This window comes from Schistocerca americana, chromosome 5 (assembly GCF_021461395.2).
Source record: "Schistocerca americana isolate TAMUIC-IGC-003095 chromosome 5, iqSchAmer2.1, whole genome shotgun sequence".
Classification (NCBI taxonomy): Eukaryota; Metazoa; Arthropoda; class Insecta; order Orthoptera; family Acrididae; genus Schistocerca; species Schistocerca americana.
In genome coordinates, this window is record NC_060123.1 from 510,123,944 (window position 1) to 510,146,084 (window position 22,141).

The following is a 22,141-nucleotide window of genomic DNA, read 5'->3' on the forward strand; positions in this document are numbered from 1 at the left end:
TACGTTGATCGATGAAAGAGGCAAGTACAAAAATGTTCAGGTAAATTCTGGAATGCAGAAATAAAAAGCACTTAGGAAGAGCAGGGAAGCTAAGACGAAATGGCTGAATGAAAAACATGAAGAAATTGAGAAAGAAATGACTGCCTGAAAGACTGTACTCAGTATACAGGAGAGTCGAAACAAGCTTTGGTCAAATTAAAAGCAAGGGCGATTACGATAAGAGTTGTGTGGGAATTCAACTGTTAAATGCAGAGGAGAGGGCGGATAGGTGGGAGGAGTACATTGAAGGCGTAAAGACATATCTAATGAAGTGACAGAAGAAGAAACAGGAGTTCATATAGAAGAGATAGGGGATTCAGTATTGAAATCAGAATTTGAAAGAGCTTTGGAAGACTTAAAACCAAAGAAGCAGGGATACATTATATTCCATTAGAATTTCTAAAATCATTGGAGGAAGTGGCAACAAAACGCCTATTCACATTGGTGGGTATAACATATGAGTCTGGCAATCTGTCATTTGACTTCCAGAATAACACTGTCCACACAATTCCGAAGATTACAAGAGTTGACAAGATAATTATAGCACAATCAGCTTAAAGCTCATATATCCAAGTTATGGACGGGAGTAATATGCAGAAGAATGGAAAAGAAAATTGAGGATGTTTTAGATGACCACCAGTTTGGCTTTCAGAAAGGTAAAGGCTCCAGAGAAATTGTTCTAACATTGTAGTTATGGACGGGATTAATGTACAGAAGACTGGAAAAGAAAATTGAGGGTGTTTTAGATTACCACCAGTTTGGCTTTCAGACAGGTAAAGGCGCCAGAGAAATAGTTCTAACATTGTAGTTGATAAAGGAAGCAAGACTAAAGAAAAATCAAGACACGTTCATTGGGTTTGTTGACCTGGGAAAAGCATTCGACAATGTAAAATGGTGCAAGAGTGTGAAATTCTATTAAAAATATGATTAAGCTATAGGGAAAGTGGGTAGCACACAATATGTACAGGAGGCAAGAAGAAACGATGAGAGCGAAAGACCAAGAATGAAGTGCTCGGATTAAGAAGGGTGTAAGACAGTGATGTAGTCTTTTGCTCCTATTGTTCAATCCACACATCAAAAAAACAATGACGGAATTAAAAAGAAGATTAAAGAGTGGAATTAAAATTCAAGGTGAAAGGACACCAATGATAAGATTCGATGATGACATTGTTTTACACAGTGAGTGTGGAGAAGAATTACTGGATGTGTTGAATGGAATGAACAGTCTAATGGGTATAGAACATAGACTGAGAGTAGTAAATCAAAGAAAGACAAAATTTATCAGAAGTAGTAGAAATGAGAACAGAGGGAAACTTAACATCAGGATTGGTGATCACAAAGTAAATGTGCTTCCTAGGCAACAAGATAGCCCAAGACAGATGGCGCAAGGAGAACATAAAAAGCAGACTAGCACTGGCAAAACGGGCATTCCTAGCGAAGAGAAGGCCACTACTCTCAAAGATAGGACTTTCTGAAAATGTATGTTTGGAGCACAGCATTGTTTGGCAGTGAAACCTGGACCGTGGAAAACCAGAACTGAAGAGACTCGAAGCATTTGAGGGTGGTAAAGAAGAATGTTGAAAATTAGGTGGTCTGATAAGGCGTGGATGAGGAGATTCTCGGAAGAATTGTTGAGGAAAGGAGTATAAGAAATACACTGACAAGAGTAGGGTCAGGATGGTAGGACATCTGTTAACACATCAGGGAATAGCTTCCATGGTATTAGAGGGTTAGAGATTAAAAACTATAGGAGAAGGCAGAGACTGGAATAAATCCAGCAAATAATTGAGGATGTAGGTTGCAAGTGATACTCTGAGATAAAGACGTTGGCACAGGAAAGGAAATCGTGGCGGGCTGCATCAAGTCAGTCAGAAGACTGAAGACTCAAAAAAACAAAAACAAAAAAAAGGCGACATTCTGTGAGGGGAGCGAAAAACCTCATTCTTCCACAGCATACGAGAACACACACACACACACACACACACACACACACACACACAAAGCTTTTATTTGGTACAGTTGAACACCTGAGACCTCTGCCAGACAGTGTTCGGACAGTTTCCCTGAAGAAGTGGAATAAATGCGACACTTTGCAAACACATGCAATAGCGAAGGCTAGCGAGTGCAGACGCTGCTCTCCGCCTGTTGGGGGCTGAGTGGGTGAATCGGCACACACTGAGATGACTAGTATGACGATATGTGTGTATCTCATTAATGCAGGACGTGTTGTTTCAATGTTTTTCCTAAATGAGCCTGGTTTTACTTAGCCAAGGAACATTTTCAGGCAGTGCCAACACATCCAGAATGTTTGAAAGCTTGCCGCTGTGGACCGTTCAGTTCTGCATCAATTGTGGAAAGTCAGGTATTTCGCCATTGTTCCAGGGGAACCAGTCTTTTTGAGAAATATGTTGAACAGCTTTCAGGAAGCGTGCTCTTCTTGGGTCTTTTGTCGATCTGTGACTGATTTCTGCAGTATATCACTACCAGCAGTAGTGTAGTATATCACTACCAGCAATGGATCTCTTTGTTTACCATCAGCGACAGGTTAGAGCAGGCCAGGAAAATCAGCATCCCCACATACTGGAGGGGGGAGGAGAAAAGGCAGGTGAGGAGATAGGCGGGGAGGTAAGACTGGTTCTAAGCTGCTTAGTCTGTATCCACATATCGAGGTGAACACACGTGCAGCTGCCGCCACTTTCTCTTGCGAAAATTTTTTGGGGTCAGTTTTTGTGGCAATTGTGTAATTACAGTGATCTTTCCCAATTCCCAGTGCATGTGAGGCATTAAGATCCATTATTTACAAGTGGTAATTTTTTCATCACAATTTCGACGTGTAATTAGAGCTGTAAAGCATTTTCTATCAGTGGTGGTAACGTGTATTGAACCATGGTGTGTGTGTGTGTGTGTGTGTGTGTGTGTGTGTGTGTGTGTGTGTGTGTGTATGTGTGTGCTTGTGTGTGTGTGCATGTACAAGTTCCTCACAGCTATTTCACTTGTATAGCGGTAGGAGGATACTCTTCCTACACTTCAGTGACAGTTTGCTGTCCTATCCCTTCTTACCATGCATGTGTACAATTTCCTCAGCAGCTATACACTTGTAGATCGGTAGTAGGCAATTCTTTAAGAAATGGCAGGAGGAACGTTTCTTGCCAATTTGGAGTGGAATTGGTGACTACTGCACACAAACACAAACAAGTGATCGGAAGAGGAACAAAACTCTTCTCACGAATTCTCAGATGAGCCCCAAATGCCAAGGTGAGCACATCTGATTGACTCAGTCTGGGGTATTGGCATAAGACAAAGTTGTCTCCTGCAGTGTGGATTGACCATCCATTTAAAAAAAGCAAAGAGCTCCATCGCAGGCAGTAATGCCTTCGAGTTGTGAAATGTAACCTCAGTCCATCCCCTCAGCTATATGCTTACAGGTAATACACTTATTAAACTCCTCTCTGTCCAACACCAACATCTCATCAACTGTACATATTTCCCACCAAAAATAAATAGGATTGTATCTGTCTTTAGAAAGTATAGTGTGAGAGTATCTTATGTAACTACAAATAACCTAGGATGTATTTTGCAATGTACTGTAGACACAAAGAATTTATTTCATGCTTCTGGAGTTTACCAAATTGATTACCCAGACCGTGGGGTCTGTTACGTTGGCTGAATGGGAAGAAGGCTACAAATTACGTTTGGGGAACACATTGTGTTGTAAAGAAAAGACGCCACAGAGTCATCGAGTATGGTTGCTCATTTTCTAACACCAAAACAGAAGTTGCCAACTGTGATGTCTTTGTGAGGGTGCTGCATAATTGTGAGGAGGGCAGGTTCCTCTATACCTCCTAGAAGATGTAGACATCTTTTGCTATCAAAAAAATGTTGGCTGCAACCTAATTAATGATCATATCCTTACGAAGAATGCCCATTTTTGGGAGTGACTCCAAAACTAGTTGCTTGGAAGCAGTGAAAGATACGACACAGGCATTACGAAATAGGTTGTGACTTCTTGCAAATATTTAGCAGCCATTGATGTAATAGTGTAGGAGAATGATGATTATAATACTGAACCTATGTAACTTGTTCCATGTTATGTTGGTTTAGGTGCATGTGCATTGTTTATAATAGCAATTCAGTACGTTCTTTTTAATGTACTTATAATTAAATGTCGTTTTGAAGTGGCACAGTGATCAATACTTTCTACATCCACTACAGATTGACAAATCACACCAACGATCTATCTTGGTGACATTTGGCGCTATCTGTGAACCATTCAATAAGTAAGAGAAGCCACATACCTCATCATGACAATTTAAAAAAGTACAGAGTGTTATGTCTTCCTTTCCACTGTGTGGTTCTTTAGTGGATACAAGAGCGAGGGACAGATGCGGTTTATGAACAGAGAATTCAGATATTAGTTTATTCTACATCTACTATCTAACAGTAAAAACAATACATAAGTTTGCTGCTGTATTGGCAGCGTTAGTTGCTAATAGTAGAACTGAAAGTAGAAATATATATAGGCACAAAAGATTTACAAAAATTGTCATTCTTCAGTATAATATCTATTCAGAAGATGTTGAGCCCTGGCCACTATGAAAATCTGTAAATGTTATCAACTGGCAAACACACAAAATGGACTCAGTTCATGAATGTTTGAATCTAAGTACACACATCACTGGGGCTCCGGAGAGGGGATGCTTGCATCTCATTGGCAGGTGCATAACCGTTCATGGCCCTGCTGTCATGCTTTGATGATGGCTGTTGGAAACACAGTTGTGTAACTGGCGGCACATGCATTTGAAGGTGTGGCCTGCCAGATAGTGGATGATACCCCAACAAGAAAAAAATTTTTCAAATCAAATCAGTTCCGATAGTCACTACATGCAACATGTGCCTCATAGTGGTTTGTAAATTTTATGTAATTTTTTTATGAAACTGATGTTGCCTATGCCTTTAAAGATCAACAAAACAATTAGTTCACAAGGAATGAATTTGGCATTTCTTATATTTTCTAATGTTAAATATGGCAGTAAATCAGTACAGCAATACCAATAATTTTACTTTTATTTTATTTTATTCCTAAACAAATTTTAAGTTATGTTATAGACCATAGTTGCTTTACTATGAAGGTGACATAGTACATAGTTCATACAGAGGGTGTCACACAGTCAACTGACTTGCTCTCTGCAAAGCCTACCTTCACTACACAGTAGTCTTTAACGAGCAGTGACAGGTGCCCAAACAACAGGTCTAGAGATACTAGGACATGTATAACAACTCTGAAATACTGGTATATAATTCAATGTACAAGTGATATAGGTTATGTCATGAGTTGCAATATTTTGTATTATGCTCTATGTACTTCTCGTATTTTTGGCATTGATAATAGCTAGTTACTAACAGAAATCTGGATATGCTTTAATAAAGCTAGAATGGAAACTGATTGCTGCACTCAATGCTTTTGAAAAATATTCTGGGATTACTTCTCACTTTGGCAATAAGTATTCATTGTAGAGAAGAAATTAATTAGAAATGTGTCTGGAGTTCACACATGTACACCTTGCAGGCATCTCTTTAAGCAGATGGAGTATTAACCACTATCTCACAGTATACATTCACTTATGAAATTTGTTATCAACAATCCACCTAAGTTTGAGTAACAGAGATATCCACAAGTACAACACTAGAAGCAAAAATGATCTGTATTAACCTTCAATGAATCTAATTTTGGCACAGAAAGGGGTGAAATATGCAGCTATAAAACTCTGACAGTCTACCCATAGAAATAAATGTCTGACAGGTAGCAGAAGTTTTCCCAAATGTAGATGTGTTTTCTCAACAACTTCTTCTACACCTTAGTAGAACTCTTGAGTAGAGATAATTAATCATTAAAAAGACTTACAAAAGGCCAGTATGTATCAATGTAAATATTATTTTTTTATTTAGTTGTATACAGGGTGATGTGAATCAGTTTGAAGTTTGTAAGGGCGTTACACAGTAGTTTGTGCTGAGAAATAATTATGAAGAAAAAATTGGATGTGTTATGCCATTTCCAAGTTAATTAGCACTGAAATTAGCCAATCAGGCCGTTGTGTGTGCAGATTCAAGTAGCCCATCAGAGACATTCTCGCAAAATGTGTTCTTCAATTCTTTGCCTGTAACTGAACAAGAGAAAGATAAAAAAATTGGACGTAGAACGGTAGTAAGGGGCGAACCCAAGTCAAAGGGCGAGTAGTCTCGTGCACTATCATTTATGCTATGAGAACAACTGACTTTAAATGGATCTAGTGGGCCCCATGAATTTGCGATGGCTAATTTCAATGCTAATTAACTCAGAAATGATGCAACATATCGAATTTCGTCTTAAACATTATTTCTCAGTGCAATCTACCCTGCAACACTGTTACAAGATTTTCAGACTGTATTTGATCTCCCTGTAAGTGTTCTATGTTTGTTCTGTTGAGACATTCCATATAATAACATTTATTGTAAATTTTATCTGTGGAACAGATAACAAACTATAACTGCTTGTAACATTACTGCTGCAAATGTGGGTAAATATAATTATTTAAAACTGCTAAATAGAAATGTTCACTTTGAAATCTCATCTAGTAGTCTAACCAGAAATGAATAATAGAAACGGCTCCTTCACTAGCTACAGAACGTGTTGTGCTTGCACCGAAAGTTTAGGCTGAAATGAATAAGAATGAAAATGTCAATAAAGTTCTTGGGTGATGTAAACTTGACAGTAGAATTTAATACTCAACTTTTGGAGCTCCATATCTGCTTTGCTACTGATCTCCTGTTCTCTGTTGTCTGTAAGAAACTGTACCAATCTTTTCACATCATGGAAATCATCAATGGAAGTTCAGGAGCTGAAACGAATTCTTTTATTACTGCAAAGGTGGTGTGCAGCAATGAACAATGGGCGTTACACACTGACTACATCTTGACTCTCTGAAAACTGACTACAGTCTGCATAATGACAGTGCTGTTTCATGTCTATTTATACATTTAGCAACAATCAATGGTATTGCTTAAGAACTAAATTTACAAAATTTCAATAGAAGATTAATACACAGAGGTAAACTGTGGACAGCGTGATTTAGGTACACTATTTGCTGATAGGTATGCATAGGTAGTTTATGAAATAAAAAATTTTAAAGCGTGAAGCAATATAATATATGTAATTAAAAATTCGAATTATACTTGATTAATTTATAAGGAAAATGTAAGTCAAGTCATTTTCCTGACATAAATTGGAGTTACAAATTAAGTATGCTTTCATCTAGCCACATAGTACAAAACGATTGGTAGTGTTGAAAATCAGTATATATTTACATTTGTAATAAAGGGCTGCGTAATTTCTCTTTAATTACAAATGAAGTTATAAGTATTTTACATTGGTGACCTATTATACTGCAAAGTTTAATGAAATAATATATGCAATGCGAACAGAATATGAGACAAATGTAAATTCTAGTGAACACTGCTAGTCATTAAAGAATTTAGCTAATTAATGTCTTCAGTATTAACAAAAAATATTTGGCTTCTAACCAGAATTTCCTTATTAACTGCTGTTTAAGATATACAGTAACTAGTATCAAATTGCACTAGTCAAATGTTTGACAATATTTTATATGCACATCTGATGTTTAAATGGCTCTTCAGATCGTGTTCTGTAACATACTACCTGCTACCATGCCATAGCAGAGAAATGAGCGAACTGTTACTTGAATGAAGCCATCATTCGCATTTGAATACTGGTGTAATGATTGGAAGGATATGAGAGACAACGATAGGGAACTGGAACACAAAATGAAAGGACAGTTACTTTACAGTTGTTACAGAGTAATCAAGTCTGCCTTAAAAGAACACAGTCTCTTTGTTTTCTGTATTAGGTCTACATAAAAAGATGGGAAGTTACAGATACCTATGCAAGAATATAGGGTCCGTTTCTTACACGTAAGAAAAAAATGTGGCAGTTTATCGGTTCAGAATAGTTGCATGAAATTTACAGAGTAGCAGACAGTCAGATTATTTTATCGTTCACAAAGTTTTTCATTTTTGCTGCTTTTTAATATGTTTTTGCACCTCCTCTGCGTCTATCTTTGCGCTTATTTTCAGTCTTTACTCTATTTTTGTGTGGCAATATTTTATCTACATTTCTTACTACATATTCATCACATTTTTGCTTCAACTAGCTTGGACTTGAATAATTGTAATCTCCAATATAACTTGAATTAGACCCTTCATTTTCACAATTTGTTCCAATGGGGATACAGAGACTTTATGAACGTTATTGCCATCCCTTAAGTTACTGTGTATCCGTAGTTTTATCAGATATTTACATCGTTTACAAAGTGCTAACACTGTGTTGTCCTGGAAATGGAGGCTACTGTATGGGAGTGCTACAATAGCGCCAGTTATTTTTAGTGAGTCTATGGTCCATTAGCAAACAATTTCCCTAGTCTTCAGGTTCACTCGCTTGGTATATGAAAACTGCTTTCATTTAAGGAGTCATAGTCTAGGCCATTTATATCCTTATTTCTGCCTCTGACACTTCGTTATCAATTTTTAATGCTAGTCGCGAACATAAATCACAGTAGATATTTTTGCATTATGAATTAACGCTCTAAACTTTAGCAAGAGCGTAGCATGGACAGCAGTAGGCCTATGTTGAAACTGCGTCGTGTGGTCGCACGAGATTTGAGGCGATGTATTGCATGCGCCCAACACCACACTACGTGGTGTTGGTGGAGCGACTTTGGCTTTGGCCAGAGCGATTCTCGGCAATGTATCTTTGGTGAAATGTGTCAAACATGGCTGTTAGCCAGTAGCAACAAATAGGTAGTTTTTAAATACAAGTATATTTTCAGTATCTAAACATGATGCAGGAAGATTCTAACGGAGAATCGACTTTCGAATTTGTCGACAAAAAATCTGATAATGGATTGACACAAGATAAAATGGAAAAAAATACAGGTTGTTTTGTACATTTGTTTTTAGACTTTTTTGTTTAACAGATATTAGAGGCCCAAGTAGTGATTAACATACTCGACATTACCCGTACATTGAATTGAATAGAACGTATGACTGCAATAATATAAATGATACAAAAGCTTTTTATTAATAATGAAGCCATACGAATCTTAACGTAGCTTTCCATAACTGTTTGCTTAAGTTGTCGCTTTTTTGTGAACGTTTCCGCTTGTTGCTTAGTTCGTAGAGCATTAATAGTAATGATGCAGTTGAAATTATTGCAATGTTTATATAGCTACTTAATTTTGGTATGTCATGGGCTTTAACTTTTGGAAATTGCGTATACTTTGTGTTTATATACAAGATAATTATTGTAGAAAGAGTTATTTGCTTGTGACGCAGTGTAACCAGCGGCTTAGGACATTAAACCCTGTCCTTCCTTTTTCTTTTCGGCATAAATTAGGGTCATTCCATGTCAGTTCAACCAATTTGAGAAAATGTTGCAGCTGATAGTCTCAGATTTGGCTAAAATTTACCAAGTGTGGAACACTCATGTACAAAATTTTAAGTTCCCGTGCTAATTCGTTCAGACGTATGACTTGTGAAAGAAGGTGGCGTGACCCGGAAATTGCAACCTTCATCTGGCAATATACCTTCAGAACCAACTTTGGGTCTTAATAACTTTGGAACTATTCCGCACAGTCCAGTGAAATTTTTACAACCCAGTAACATCCACTTAGAGAATACTCTATGAATCAAAACACCAACAACATATTTCTGAGGAAAAATAAAAAACTCCAAAATGTGATTAAAAAAATGTAATATGTTAAAAGGTGCATATTGTAGGTGCCCTCTATGCCAAATATAATTCACTCAAAAAGGGTATAAATTTTTTTGTGGTAAGCCTAAACACCCACAGAACTCATCTTGCCATATCAGTCACACAGAGTTACATGCACATGAAGATACAAAAATTTGAAAAATTACCTGAAAAACATGGATTTTCCAAGTGTGGTAGCACAAAAGGGACAAGTAATACCCAAGCTAAATTTCACACACTGCATAAGTAGACCATAATATAATATGTGGCAAAATTTCAACTTGTTATTGCAAGGCATTTGTGTACAATAAAAGTTGACAGAGATGTATTTGGTTAAGTTACTTTTAACACGATGATGATGCAGACAGCTTGTTTCAGATAAAGCTGCAGCAATTGTTGGGAACCATTAGGCAACAGAAAGTTAAACAATTGTAGTTTTCAGGGACAGAATGAGTGTCATTGTTAGGCAGGAACAACAGAGGAAACAAGCAAAAATTACAGGTTACTCATGTTTTTAAGATTCTAGTTCAGACTGGTCAGTACTGTTGTGGAAAGTCAGTATGGAGGCAGAAGAGTGTACTAGTGGTGCTTTTGTTCAAACAAGTTGCAGTATTGGTAGAGCACAAGCATCTGAATGTCGTAAAACAACATATGGAACAAAATGTGACATTCACTTTGTACTGTATGATCTGGATGAATCTAACCAAGATTTGTTACTATGGAGATCCAGGATACACTCTGTGGGCACAAGAGGTACAGTTCCAGGAAACTTTAGTGTTTGTTATCATCATATGAAAGTGTTTCTGGATAAGTATTCTTTTCTACAAATAAGTTGTTTTGATCCATTTCGGATTCATAAGAAGACACTGAAGTGTAGCCTCAGAGAAATTGATATAAAATCAGTATTGAAAGTGAATCAGTGCATGGGACTTAACATGAAACCAGGACAAAAGTTATGTTCCAGGTGTGTTACACTGCTAAAAAATGAAGAATATTCTGATAATTTACATGACTGATGAAGAGTATCAGCCACCTACAACCACAGTGGATGAGCAATTAAATACTTAGTGACTGCTCTTGGTTTATCTCCCATGAAGACACACAAAGTTTGGAAAAGAGACAGGCCCAGCTATGGTAGAAGAAAACTACAAGAAGCTCAAATGGAATTAAAACACAAAATACCTGACACATTAGTGGTGGAAGAGGAAGAACTATCTGCACCAAAGGAACAGAAATCATGCCAGAAATGCTCTGATTTGGACAAAATTGTGCATGATATGAAAGAAAAAAGTGCCATACCCACACACCAGAAAAAAATAACTATTCTTACCCTTGCACGTTCCAGCTGGTCTATTGACTACACTGCAAAGGAATTCGGTGTTTCTACATATACGGTAAAGCAGTCTAGGGAAATAAAAGCAACCCAAGGAGTGCTTCCACAACTTCAGCAGGCTCAGGGTAAGAAATTGAGTTCAGAAATAAAGGTGCCAGTGTCGGAGTTTTATGAAAATAATGACTACAGCCGAATAATGCCTGGAAAAAAAAGCCTATGTAAAAGTGAAAATTGGAAATGTACGTGTACAGATGCAAAAAAACTGTTCCTATGCAACATATCAGACCTATATGTAGAATTCAAGGAAAAGTATCCCAATACCAAAGTAGATTTATCATCTTTTTTTCAATCTTCGGCCAAAATGGGTTGTGCCTGTAAGTGCAAGGGGCACACACAATGTTTGTGTATGTGAGACCCATCAAAATGCTAAGCTGATGTTTGCTCCTATAAAGGATTCTGATCTGGATTACAAAGGTGCAATGAAGCTGCTAGTGTGTGACATCAATTCCTACCAGTGCATTATACACAGGTGTGAAAAGTGTCCTGGTAAGGCAAATCTTGCAGAACACATGAATACCAAACTGTATGGTGAACACCTTATGGATGACGATGAACTTGTTTCTTATAAACAATGGACATACATGGATCGCATCTTGAAACAAAGCAAAGTACAGTCGAAGATATGGATTGAAATGTGTTGTCAAAAAATGGACAAACTGACCACACACAGCTTCACAGCAACAGCACAGTCAGCTTATCTCCAGTTTTGTAAGGATAATTTGAAACAAGATGAAATTATAGTAATACTAGACTTTTCTGAAAAGTATGCATTTATAGTTCAAGATGCCATCCAAGGATATCATTGGGACAACAGTCAAGCAACTCTCCAGCCATTTGCGATTTACTATAGAGGTGAATCAGGTGATGTGTCTGTCATGAACCTGTGCATTTTTAGTGACCGTTTAATTCATGATGCCATTGCAGTTAATGCCCACATTCGCACTGTCATGGCATATGTGAAAAACAAGCTGCCTCACATACATTTTGTGAAATACTTAAGTGATGGGGCAGCTAGTCAGTATAAAAACTGCGAAAATCTCAAAAATTTATGCATGCATTACCATGATTTTCAGATTCACGCAGAATGGAATTTTTTCGCAACAAGTCATGGTAAAAATGTGTATGGGATGGTATTGGTGCTACCATTAAGCGCATGGCATCACGAACTAGTCTGCAGCACCCTACAGAAGGTCACATTCTAACACCTTTTCAATTATTTACTGGGGTACAGAGAAATATCTCTGGCATACCATCATTCTATGTTTTGAAAGATGAGGTGAAATCAGTCGAAGAGTTGCTAAAAAGCAGACTAGAACACGTTAAAACTGTTGCAAGCACAAGGAGCCATCATCACTTCTCTCCAGCGGACTATGACATTGTGCAGATGAGCAGACTGTCCGGTTATAACTATAGGTTCATGCACAACATGTGTCGTCAGTGTGTCTGACTCAGGATTCAGAAGCAAAAACAGCAACATACAACTATGTCGCTGTGTTACTGCTGTTTATGATGACAAAAGGTACTTACTATGTGTTGCAGAGTGCTGTGAAGCCCCAGCCATACCTATATTTACCTCACTCACTATGTTAGTGTGTGGTTCTGGATATCCAAATGAGACCCAGTTTTGGCCAATTTTAAGTCTGTATGCCCCAGCTGCTATCTCCATCTTAACCCAAAGATGAAGTGGAGGCATGTCCAGCATGGCTTCCATTCCAGCAGTTGGTGTGCTGCTAATTCCGCCTGTTATGGCTAAGCAGGCCAATCTCTGCACCTTATCAACCTCTTTAGCAGCAACCTGCTGTTCTACCTTCTTCCACCACACTACAGCCCCATAGGAAATCCTAGGTCTAACCACTGTGGTGTATATCCAGTGCATACCCCTGGGGCTTAGGCCCCAGTTTGTGCCACAAGCCCTTCTAGTACTCACTAAAGTGCTTTCTGCCTTGGAGCAGATACTCTTAATGTGAGGGGTCCAAGTTAGCTTCTCATCCAAGGTTACCCCTAGATATTTCACTGTCCGCTTCACAGGTAGAGTTTCATCGAAGAGCTTTAGATTCCAACTTGCATGCTGAATATGTCTCTTCGTAAATGGCACCACAACAGTCTTCTTAGGATTAACTCTCAGATCCTGTTTAATGCACCATTTTTGCACAATGTCCAACTCTCCTCGTGCCATATTCCTAACTGTGTCAGTGAATTTGCCAAGTATTACTATTACGAGGTCATCTGCGTATCCTTGGCAGAAGCATTGTCTGGAATTTAGTTCCTTGATCAGTTCCGTCACCACTAGATGCCACAATAGAGGGGACAAAACTCCTCGTTGTGGGCAGCCTCTAGTGGTCTTAATTACCATCTTTTCATTCATCATGGTAGCCTCTACCTTCCTTCCACTAAGCATGGCTCTGGTCCACCTACATGTAGTGGTCCCCAGATCATGCACCTCTGCTGCCCTTGCCATGGAATCAAAGGTCGTGTTGGTAAAGGCCCCCTTGATATCCAGGAAGATGCAGAGGGCTATTTCTTGGAAGTGAAGTGCTTTTTCCACCTTCCCGACGAGTTGGTGGAGAGCTGTTTCACATGATTTACCTGGTTGGTATGCATGTTGGTTCAGGTGTAGAGGGACCCTACATAGCCTCCTCTCCTCAGCGTATACATTAACCAGTTTTTTCAGTGTTTTGAGAATGAATGAAGACAGGCTGATTGGTCTCATATCCTTGGCCTTGGTATGATCAATTATCCCTGGCTTTGGAATGAAGAAAACCTTCACTGCCCTCCAAACATTGGGAGTGATTCCTACTGCTAAGCTAACCTTAAATAGCCTGCATTTTTTTGGTCATCAGTCTACTGACTGGTTTGATGCGGGCCGCCACGAATTCCTTTCCTGTGCTAACCTCTTCATCTCAGAGTAGCACTTGCAACCTACGTCCTCAATTATTTGCTTGACGTATTCCAATCTCTGTCTTCCTCTACAGTTTTTGCCCTCTACAGCTCCCTCTAGTACCATGGAAGTCATTCCCTCATGTCTTAGCAGATGTCCTATCATCCTGTCCCTTCTTCTTATCAGTGTTTTCAACATATTCCTTTCCTCTCCGATTCTGCGTAGAACCTCCTCATTCCTTACCTTATCAGTCCACCTAATTTTCAACATTCGTCTATAGCACCACATCTCAAATGCTTCGATTCTCTTCTGTTCCGGTTTTCCCACAGTCCATGTTTCACTACCATAAAATGCTGTACTCCAGACGTACATCCTCAGAAATTTCTTCCTCAAATTAAGGCCGGTATTTGATATTAGTAGACTTCTCTTGGCCAGAAATGCCTTTTTTGCCATAGCGAGTCTGCTTTTGATGTCCTCCTTGCTCCGTCCATCATTGGTTATTTTACTGCCTAGGTAGCAGAATTCCTTAACTTCATTGACTTCGTGACCATCAATCCTGATGTTAAGTTTCTCGCTGTTCTCATTTCTGCTACTTCTCATTACCTTCGTCTTTCCCCGATTTACTCTCAAACCATACTGTGTACTCATTAGACTGTTCATTCCGTTCAGCAGATCATTTAATTCTTCTTCACTTTCACTCAGGATAGCAATGTCATCAGCGAATCGTATCATTGATATCCTTTCACCTTGTATTTTAATTCCACTCCTGAACCTTTCTTTTATTTCTATCATTGCTTCCTCGATGTACAGATTGAAGAGTAGGGGCGAAAGGCTACAGCTTTGTCTTACACCCTTCTTAATATGAGCACTTCGTTCTTGATCGTCCACTCTTATTATTCCCTCTTGGTTGTTGTACATATTGTATATGACCTGTCTCTCCCTATAGCTTACCCCTACTTTTTTCAGAATCTCGAACAGCTTGCACCATTTTGTATTGTCGAACGCTTTTTCTAGGTCAACAAATCCTATGACAGTGTCTTGATTTATCTTTAGCCTTGCTTCCATTATTAGCCGTAACGTCAGAATTGCCTCTCTCGTCCCTTTACTTTTCCTAAAGCCAAACTGATCGCCACCTAGTGCATTCTCAATTTTCTTTTCCATTCTTCTGTATATTATTCTTGTAAGCAGCTTCGATACATGAGCTGTTAAGCTGATTGTGCGATAATTCTCGCACTTGTCAGCTCTTGCTGTCTTCGGAATTGTGCGGATGATGCTTTTCCGAAAGTCAGATGGTTTATCGCCAGACTCATATATTCTACACACCAACGTGAATAGTCGTTTTGTTGCCACTTCCCCCAATGATTTTAGAAATTCTGATGGAATGTTATCTATCCCTTCTGCCTTATTTGACCGTAAGTCCTCCGAAGCTCTTTTAAATTCCGATTCTAATACTGGATCCCCTATTTCTTCTAAATCGACTCCTGTTTCTTCTTCTATCACATCAGACGAATCTTCACCCTCATAGAGGCTTTCAATGTATTCTTTCCACCTATCTGCTCTCTCCTCTGCATTTAACAGTGGAATTCCCATTGCACTCTTAATGTTACCACTGTTGCTTTTAATGTCACCAAAGGTTGTTTTGACTTTCCTGTATGCTGAGTCTGTCCTTCCGACAATCATGTCTTTTTCGATGTCTTCACATTTTTCCTGCAGCCATTTCGTCTTAGCTTCCCTGCACTTCCTATTTATTTCATTCCTCAGCGACTTGTATTTCTGTATTCCTGATTTTCCCGGAATATGTTTGTACTTCCTCCTTTCATCAATCAACTGAAGTATTTCTTCTGTTACCCGTGGCTTCTTCGCAGCTACCTTCTTTGTACCTATGTTTTCCTTCCCAACTTCTGTGATGGCCCTATTTAGAGATGTCCATTCCTCTTCAACTGTACTGCCTACTGCGCTATTCCTTATTGCTGTATCTGTAGCGTTAGAGAACTTCAAACATATCTCGTCATTCCTTAGTACTTCTGTATCCCACTTCTTTGCGTATTGATTCTTCCTGACTAATGTCTTGAACTTCAGCCTACTTTTCATCGTTATTACATTGTGATCTGAGTCTATATCTGCTCCTGGATATGCCTTACAATCCAGTATCTGATTTTGGAATCACTGTCTGACCATGATGTAATCTAATTGAAATCTTCCTGTATCTCCCGGCCTTTTCCAAGTATACCTCCTCCTCTTGTGATTCTTGAACAGGGTATTCGCTATTACTAGCTGAAACTTGTTACAGAACCTCCTCTTTCATTCCTTGTCCCAAGCCCATATTCTCCTGTAACCTTTTCTTCTACTCCTTCCCCTACAACTGCATTCCAGTTGCCCATGACTATTAGATTTTCGTCCCTCTTTACATACTGCATTACCCTTTCAATATCCTCATACACTTTCTCTATCTGTGCATCTTCAGCTTGCGACGTCGGCATGTATACCTGAACTATCGTTGTCGGTGTTGGTCTGCTGTCGATTCTGATTGGAACAACCTGGTCACTGAACTGTTCACAGTAACACACCCTCTGCCCTACCTTCCTATTCATAATGAATCCTACACCTGTTATACCATTTTCTGCTGCTGTTGATATTACCCGATACTCATCTGACCAGAAATCCTTGTCTCCCTTCCACTTCACTTCACTGACCCCTACTATATCTAGATTGAGCCATTGCATTTCCCTTTTCAGATTTTCTAGTTTCCCTACCACGTTCAAGCTTCTGACATTCCACGCCTCGACCCGTAGAACATTATCCTTTCGTAGATTATTCAATCTTTTTCTCATGGTAACCTCCCCCTTGGCAGTCCCCTCCCGGAGATCCGAATGGGGGACTATTCCGGAATCTTTTGCCAATGGAGAGATCATCATGACACTTCTTCAATTACAGGCCACATGTCCTGTGGATACACGTTACGTGTCTTTAATGCAGTGGTTTCCATTGCCTTCTGCATCCTCATGTCATTGATCGTTGCTGATTCTTCCGCCTTTAGGGGCAATTTCTCACCCCTAGGACAAGAGAGTGCCCTGAACCTTTGTCCGCTCCTCCGCCCTCTTTGACAAGGCCGTTGGCAGAATGAGGCTGACTTTTTATGCCGGAAGTCTTCGGCCGCCAATGCTAATTATTTATCAAAATTTAGGCAGTGGCGGGGATTGAACCCGAGACCGAAGACGTTTTGATTATGAATCAGACGCTACCCCTAGACTACGGGATTGTTATAAGCTTTCCTCCTGCCTATTGCAGGAGAGCTGAAAAGATTCCATCTAGGCCAGGTGACTTGAACGGCTGGAATGTTCCCACTGCCCACTGGATTTTTGTTGAAGTTCACACACTCCTTGGCCGATTCCCAGTCGTCTCTTCAAGTGTCTGAGAACCGTTGTCTCTCTGGGGTCACATACTGGTCTGTGTTAGCCGGCAGAGCATATTGAGGAAAGTGAGTTTTGAGGAGCAATTCCAGCGTCTCGTGCTGTCTTTGTATATTCCCCATCCTCCTTCTTCAACGTACCTCCTGGATTAGTTGGTACTCTAGTGAGAATCTCGTGAAGTCTGGCTTGTGCAGCCCTGCCTTCCAAATCCTCACAGAATGCCTTCCAGGATGCCGCCTCTGCTTGTCTTATTGCAAGGTTGTAACTGACGAGGGCCTCACGATATTTAGCCCATTGTCCTTTGCGTCTCGCAATATTAAACGGTCTCCGTACCTGTTTTTTTGACATTTCCAATTTGTTATTCCACCAAGGAACATTCCTATTTGTGCACTTCCTGGCGATTGTGCAGTTATCCTGATTTGAGGTCACTGTGGCGGTAACAGCCTCTGCTACTTCCTCAAATTCTACTGGCTTCCTTATCGTGGTTTTAATTTCCGATAAGCCTAAGTCAAGGTCCCTCCTATGTGTATCCCAGTCTGTTTTCATGAGATTTCTATAAGTCATGGTGTGTCTGATTCCCATTTCAACCTTGAATTTAATGTACATGTGGTCCAATGAGGATGGCTCCAACACCACATGCAGTTTTTGACATAACTACCCATTGTCATGGAACCAAATGTTATGTCAATTACTTCTTCCCTTCTGCTATTCCTGAATGTAGGTTCATTGCCCCTATTCAGGACCTCTAAGTTTTTAGCTAAGAAGAATTCAAGAAGGTACTCACTTCTACTGTTGGTGTCCTTGCTGCCCCACACTAGGTTGTGGGCATTGGCATCGCAACCCACCAGCAGTTGGTCGCCTTGCCGATGGCAATTCTCTACCAGTCTCCTCACCTCCAAGGGAGGGGGAGAACTGTCTTCGTAAGGAAGGTATGCTGAGGCGAAGACAATTTCGCTTGTGATACCTGCCTCACATTGCTGCATTTTGATGGTCACTAAGTCCCTAGAGCAGAAATCCATCATTGGCATGAAAGAGATGCTGTTTCTAACATAGATGCATATTCTGGAGTTTCTTAGATTTCTAGCATAGATCAGCTTACCTCCAGTGCCTCCCAGGCCCGATACACCCCTTTTGTATAAATAGGGTGCAGCAGATTAATCTGCTGCACCTCTAGGCTCCGTCTTACTGCCATCTTTGAGGTCTTTGAGAACCCTGACAGTGACCCTGCTCCCACATTGCCTTCAGGGACTTCTCACCAACCTCCACCACCAGTGTTCGTCCTTCCAGAGCAACCTTCTGGTTAATCACTCTCCAGTCTTCTGTCCGGACTTTTGGGGTCTGGACCCCTATTTTCCCGAACAGAGTCTTGGGAGAGACTTCCGTAAGGATCTTGGGTACCCATAATGATATCTTTGCGGTCTTAAGAAGCTCCGCTGCCGTATTGACCAGCAGCTTCGCATCTTCCCACGGGGGTCGAGAGAAGCGTCCGATCCCACGCGTCGGCTTTGACCTGTGAAGTAAGGGTGTTGTCGTGTGTGACGTCATGACGGCGCGGAGTTTGGTTTGTGAGTGTGGCATGTTTGTAGATGTCGTCGTGTTGTGGTTTGTTGTGCTCTCTGGTGGTATGTTCAGGGTTCTCGTTTGTGTGGTGTAATGGGCTCAGTTTGCTTTTGCTCATTTTCTAGAATTGTTCGAGTGTCGGCTGTGTTTTTTTAGTGGAATTCGTTTCAGTGAGTTAACAATTTTGTGTGAAGGTTAATTTAGTGTTGTTCGCTGTACATCGTGTGGTAATTTTAGTAAAATTAATCGGTTGTTGTTTTTGTTCAGGAATGGATATGACGGATAAAATTAACAGTGCACTGGTCAAGGGAAGTGTTCAATCCCAATGTGTGGCTGTGTATGTTGATATTGGTATCGGGAGATGTTTTTGGGCTATATAGGCCAAGGGAAGTGTTTGATCTTAATTTATGGGATCGGGAGCTGCTGGTGAGCTATATAGGTCAAGGGAAGTGTCCGATTCCAGATAATATTGTGTCTAGTGGTACTTGGGGGGTTTTGTGATGTCGGGTTTTTTCGTTGTTTTGTATGGGGGTGGGTGTCTAAATTTGTTCATATTTAGTTTGCCCCCACCCAAAAACACCCCATTTCCGCTTGACCCATTAGTGTCATTAGGCTTTTTGTGGAAAGTGTGTGTGTGTGTTTTTCGATGTATTTTCGTCCTCATAATGTGTACATACCGACTTTATATGCACCATATTGGAATCGTGGTTCATGGTCGTTTCTGCCATATTTGTGACGTCTTGGGTCAAAGCAGAAGGGCGGGATCGGACACTTCCGTATTTCTCCCATGGGAATATCATGGGCACCTTGTCCTTAAGCCATTCTACTGTGTGCACCCCCTCACAGACAAAAATGAGTGCACCACGGTCTAGATAGACCCTCCTGAAGTTGGGAACTGGGCCAGTGTCCCCCCCTCAATCTTTTCAAAGAGGGACATCTGTACTAGTTGCTCCTGCTGTGAGGTAATGGCCACCAGTGGATAACCTTCCTGGATAACTGCCATCCTAAAAACCGAGACTGCAGTACTATGGGTCTGTTTCCCTATGTCTTGCCTCGGTTTTTTCTGGACTCACTTATCCAGGGAGGAGAGAGTCTTTGATTCCTCCCTTATCCGCTTACTACCTGCCTTTGACGTTGTGGGGATCTGCGTATCCCCTTCACCCTGAGACAGTTTTTTCCTGGGGGTCTTCAGTTCTAGTCCCTTTACTTTCCTCCATTTGTGTTTAGGAAGCCATTCTTTTCCTTCCTTTTCCCTCTATTCCCTGAGTAGCTTCCTCCTTTGGGCCCCAGACAAGCCTTTGATTTTAATCTGGTCTAGCTTCTCAGTTACAGTTCCCACTTCTCGCTCAGGTCTAGATCCTGGTTCAGTAGTGGAAGTGCCTTCCATAACCTTCCTAGTAGCATAGTACAGTAGCTAAAGTGTGGGAGAACTTCTGTTCGAAGCACAATTGACTGGTTTTTAGCAGTTAAGGTGCTGTAAACATTAATGATAGGTTGTGTTAATCTGTCTATATGTTGTTGCTTAGTGATTAAACAGTTGTGGGAGAGGATAAGAAGAGGCAGAACAGTTTACGATATGTTTTTACAAAATTGTGTTGTGGAACAATGACCACATCACCAAATACATCTGTCAACTTCCATTGTACACAAATGTCTTGCAATAACATGCTGAAATTTTGAGATATATATCATTATTGCCTACTTATGCAGTGTGTGAAATTTGGCTTGGATACCACTTGTCCCTTTTGTGCTACCTCGCTCTGAAAATCCATGTTTTTAATTTTTGTGTTTTCATGTGCATGTAACTCAGTTTTTGTGACTGATATGGGCATGATGAGATCTGTGTGTGTTTAGGCCACATTAAGCTTACCACAAAAAAATTTATACCCTTTTTGAGTGAATTATATTTGGCATAGAGGGCACCTACAATATGTACCTTTTAACATATTACATTTTTAATCACATTTTGGAATTTTTTATTTTCCCTCAGAAATATGTTGTTGGTGTTTTGATTCATGGAGTGTGTTCTCTAAATGGATGTTACTGGGTTGTAAAAATTTCACTGGATGTGTGGAATAGTTCCAAAGTTATTAAGACCTGAAGTTGGGTCTGAAGATAGATTGCCAGATGTGGGTTGCAATTTCCAGGTCACACCACCTTCTTTCACAAGCCATAATTCTGGAACTAATTGGCAGGGGAAACTAATACTTTGTAGATGAGTGTTCCACACATGGTGGAATTAGTGTACTGAATTTCAGTCAAATCTGAGACTATGAGCTGGAGCCCCTGGTTGAACTGACATGGAATGACCCATTAATGACTCAACCACTTCAATGTTACATAATAAATTGTTTTATTTTTCTTGGACATTGCTGGCAGACAAAACTTTTTTTAAAACTGAGACAGTTTATTTAGGCTGATGTTCATGAAGGGGCTTATTTAGGCAGTGTGGCAGCAAGAGCATTGGAGGTTAATATCTGCCAAAAATTATCAAGTTGAGATAGATAAAAATAGACACGGAGTGTGAATTAATCTGGATAAAAGTAAACTTCAAGTGGTCCAAGTAATAAATGATTGTGTCTGTCGTCCATCTGTAATAACTAACAAAGTGGAAAAAAACTTTTTTTTTTTGAGATTTTTGCTTGAATATTTCTTGATGGTGCCATAGCTATTGTGAGCAGCTTCCATTCATCAGATACTGAGAGATACGTGCATTTAATATATTTTATTTAGAGAGAGATTTGTGCTTAATGGTACAGTATTAAACACGTATCTTAAAATTTTTATGGAACCAGTGACACCTTAGATCTACAAACAGAAACAGTATCTTAAACACTAGTATTGTGAAGGAAGCATTGTATGATAGCTAGGGTGTTACAGTATCAGAGATTATCTGTGTTGATGTAGAATGATAGCTAAGGCAGAACAGCAGTTTTGTTAATCCAATGTTATGAACTTAGCTGAAGTAGTCTCCAGCTAATATTCCCCAATGGAATTTGAGATGTGGAAGGCTCAAGTCCAGGTGTGCTATAAGATGTACCTTAGTTGCAAATATTATA

General features: G+C 39.8%; 1 protein-coding gene across 1 annotated transcript in view; it reads left to right on the forward strand.

The window, feature by feature from the left end:
* The first annotated feature begins 8,828 nt into the window (after positions 1-8,828).
* The window catches only part of LOC124616733 (protein PRRC1-like), a 74,162-nt gene continuing 60,849 nt past the window's right edge, over positions 8,829-22,141 (forward strand). Inside the window, exon 1 of the mRNA XM_047145098.1 lies at positions 8,829-9,024. Coding sequence (XP_047001054.1) covers positions 8,928-9,024 — 97 coding nt within the window. The 5' untranslated portion in view covers positions 8,829-8,927. The remainder of the gene's footprint in view (positions 9,025-22,141) is intronic.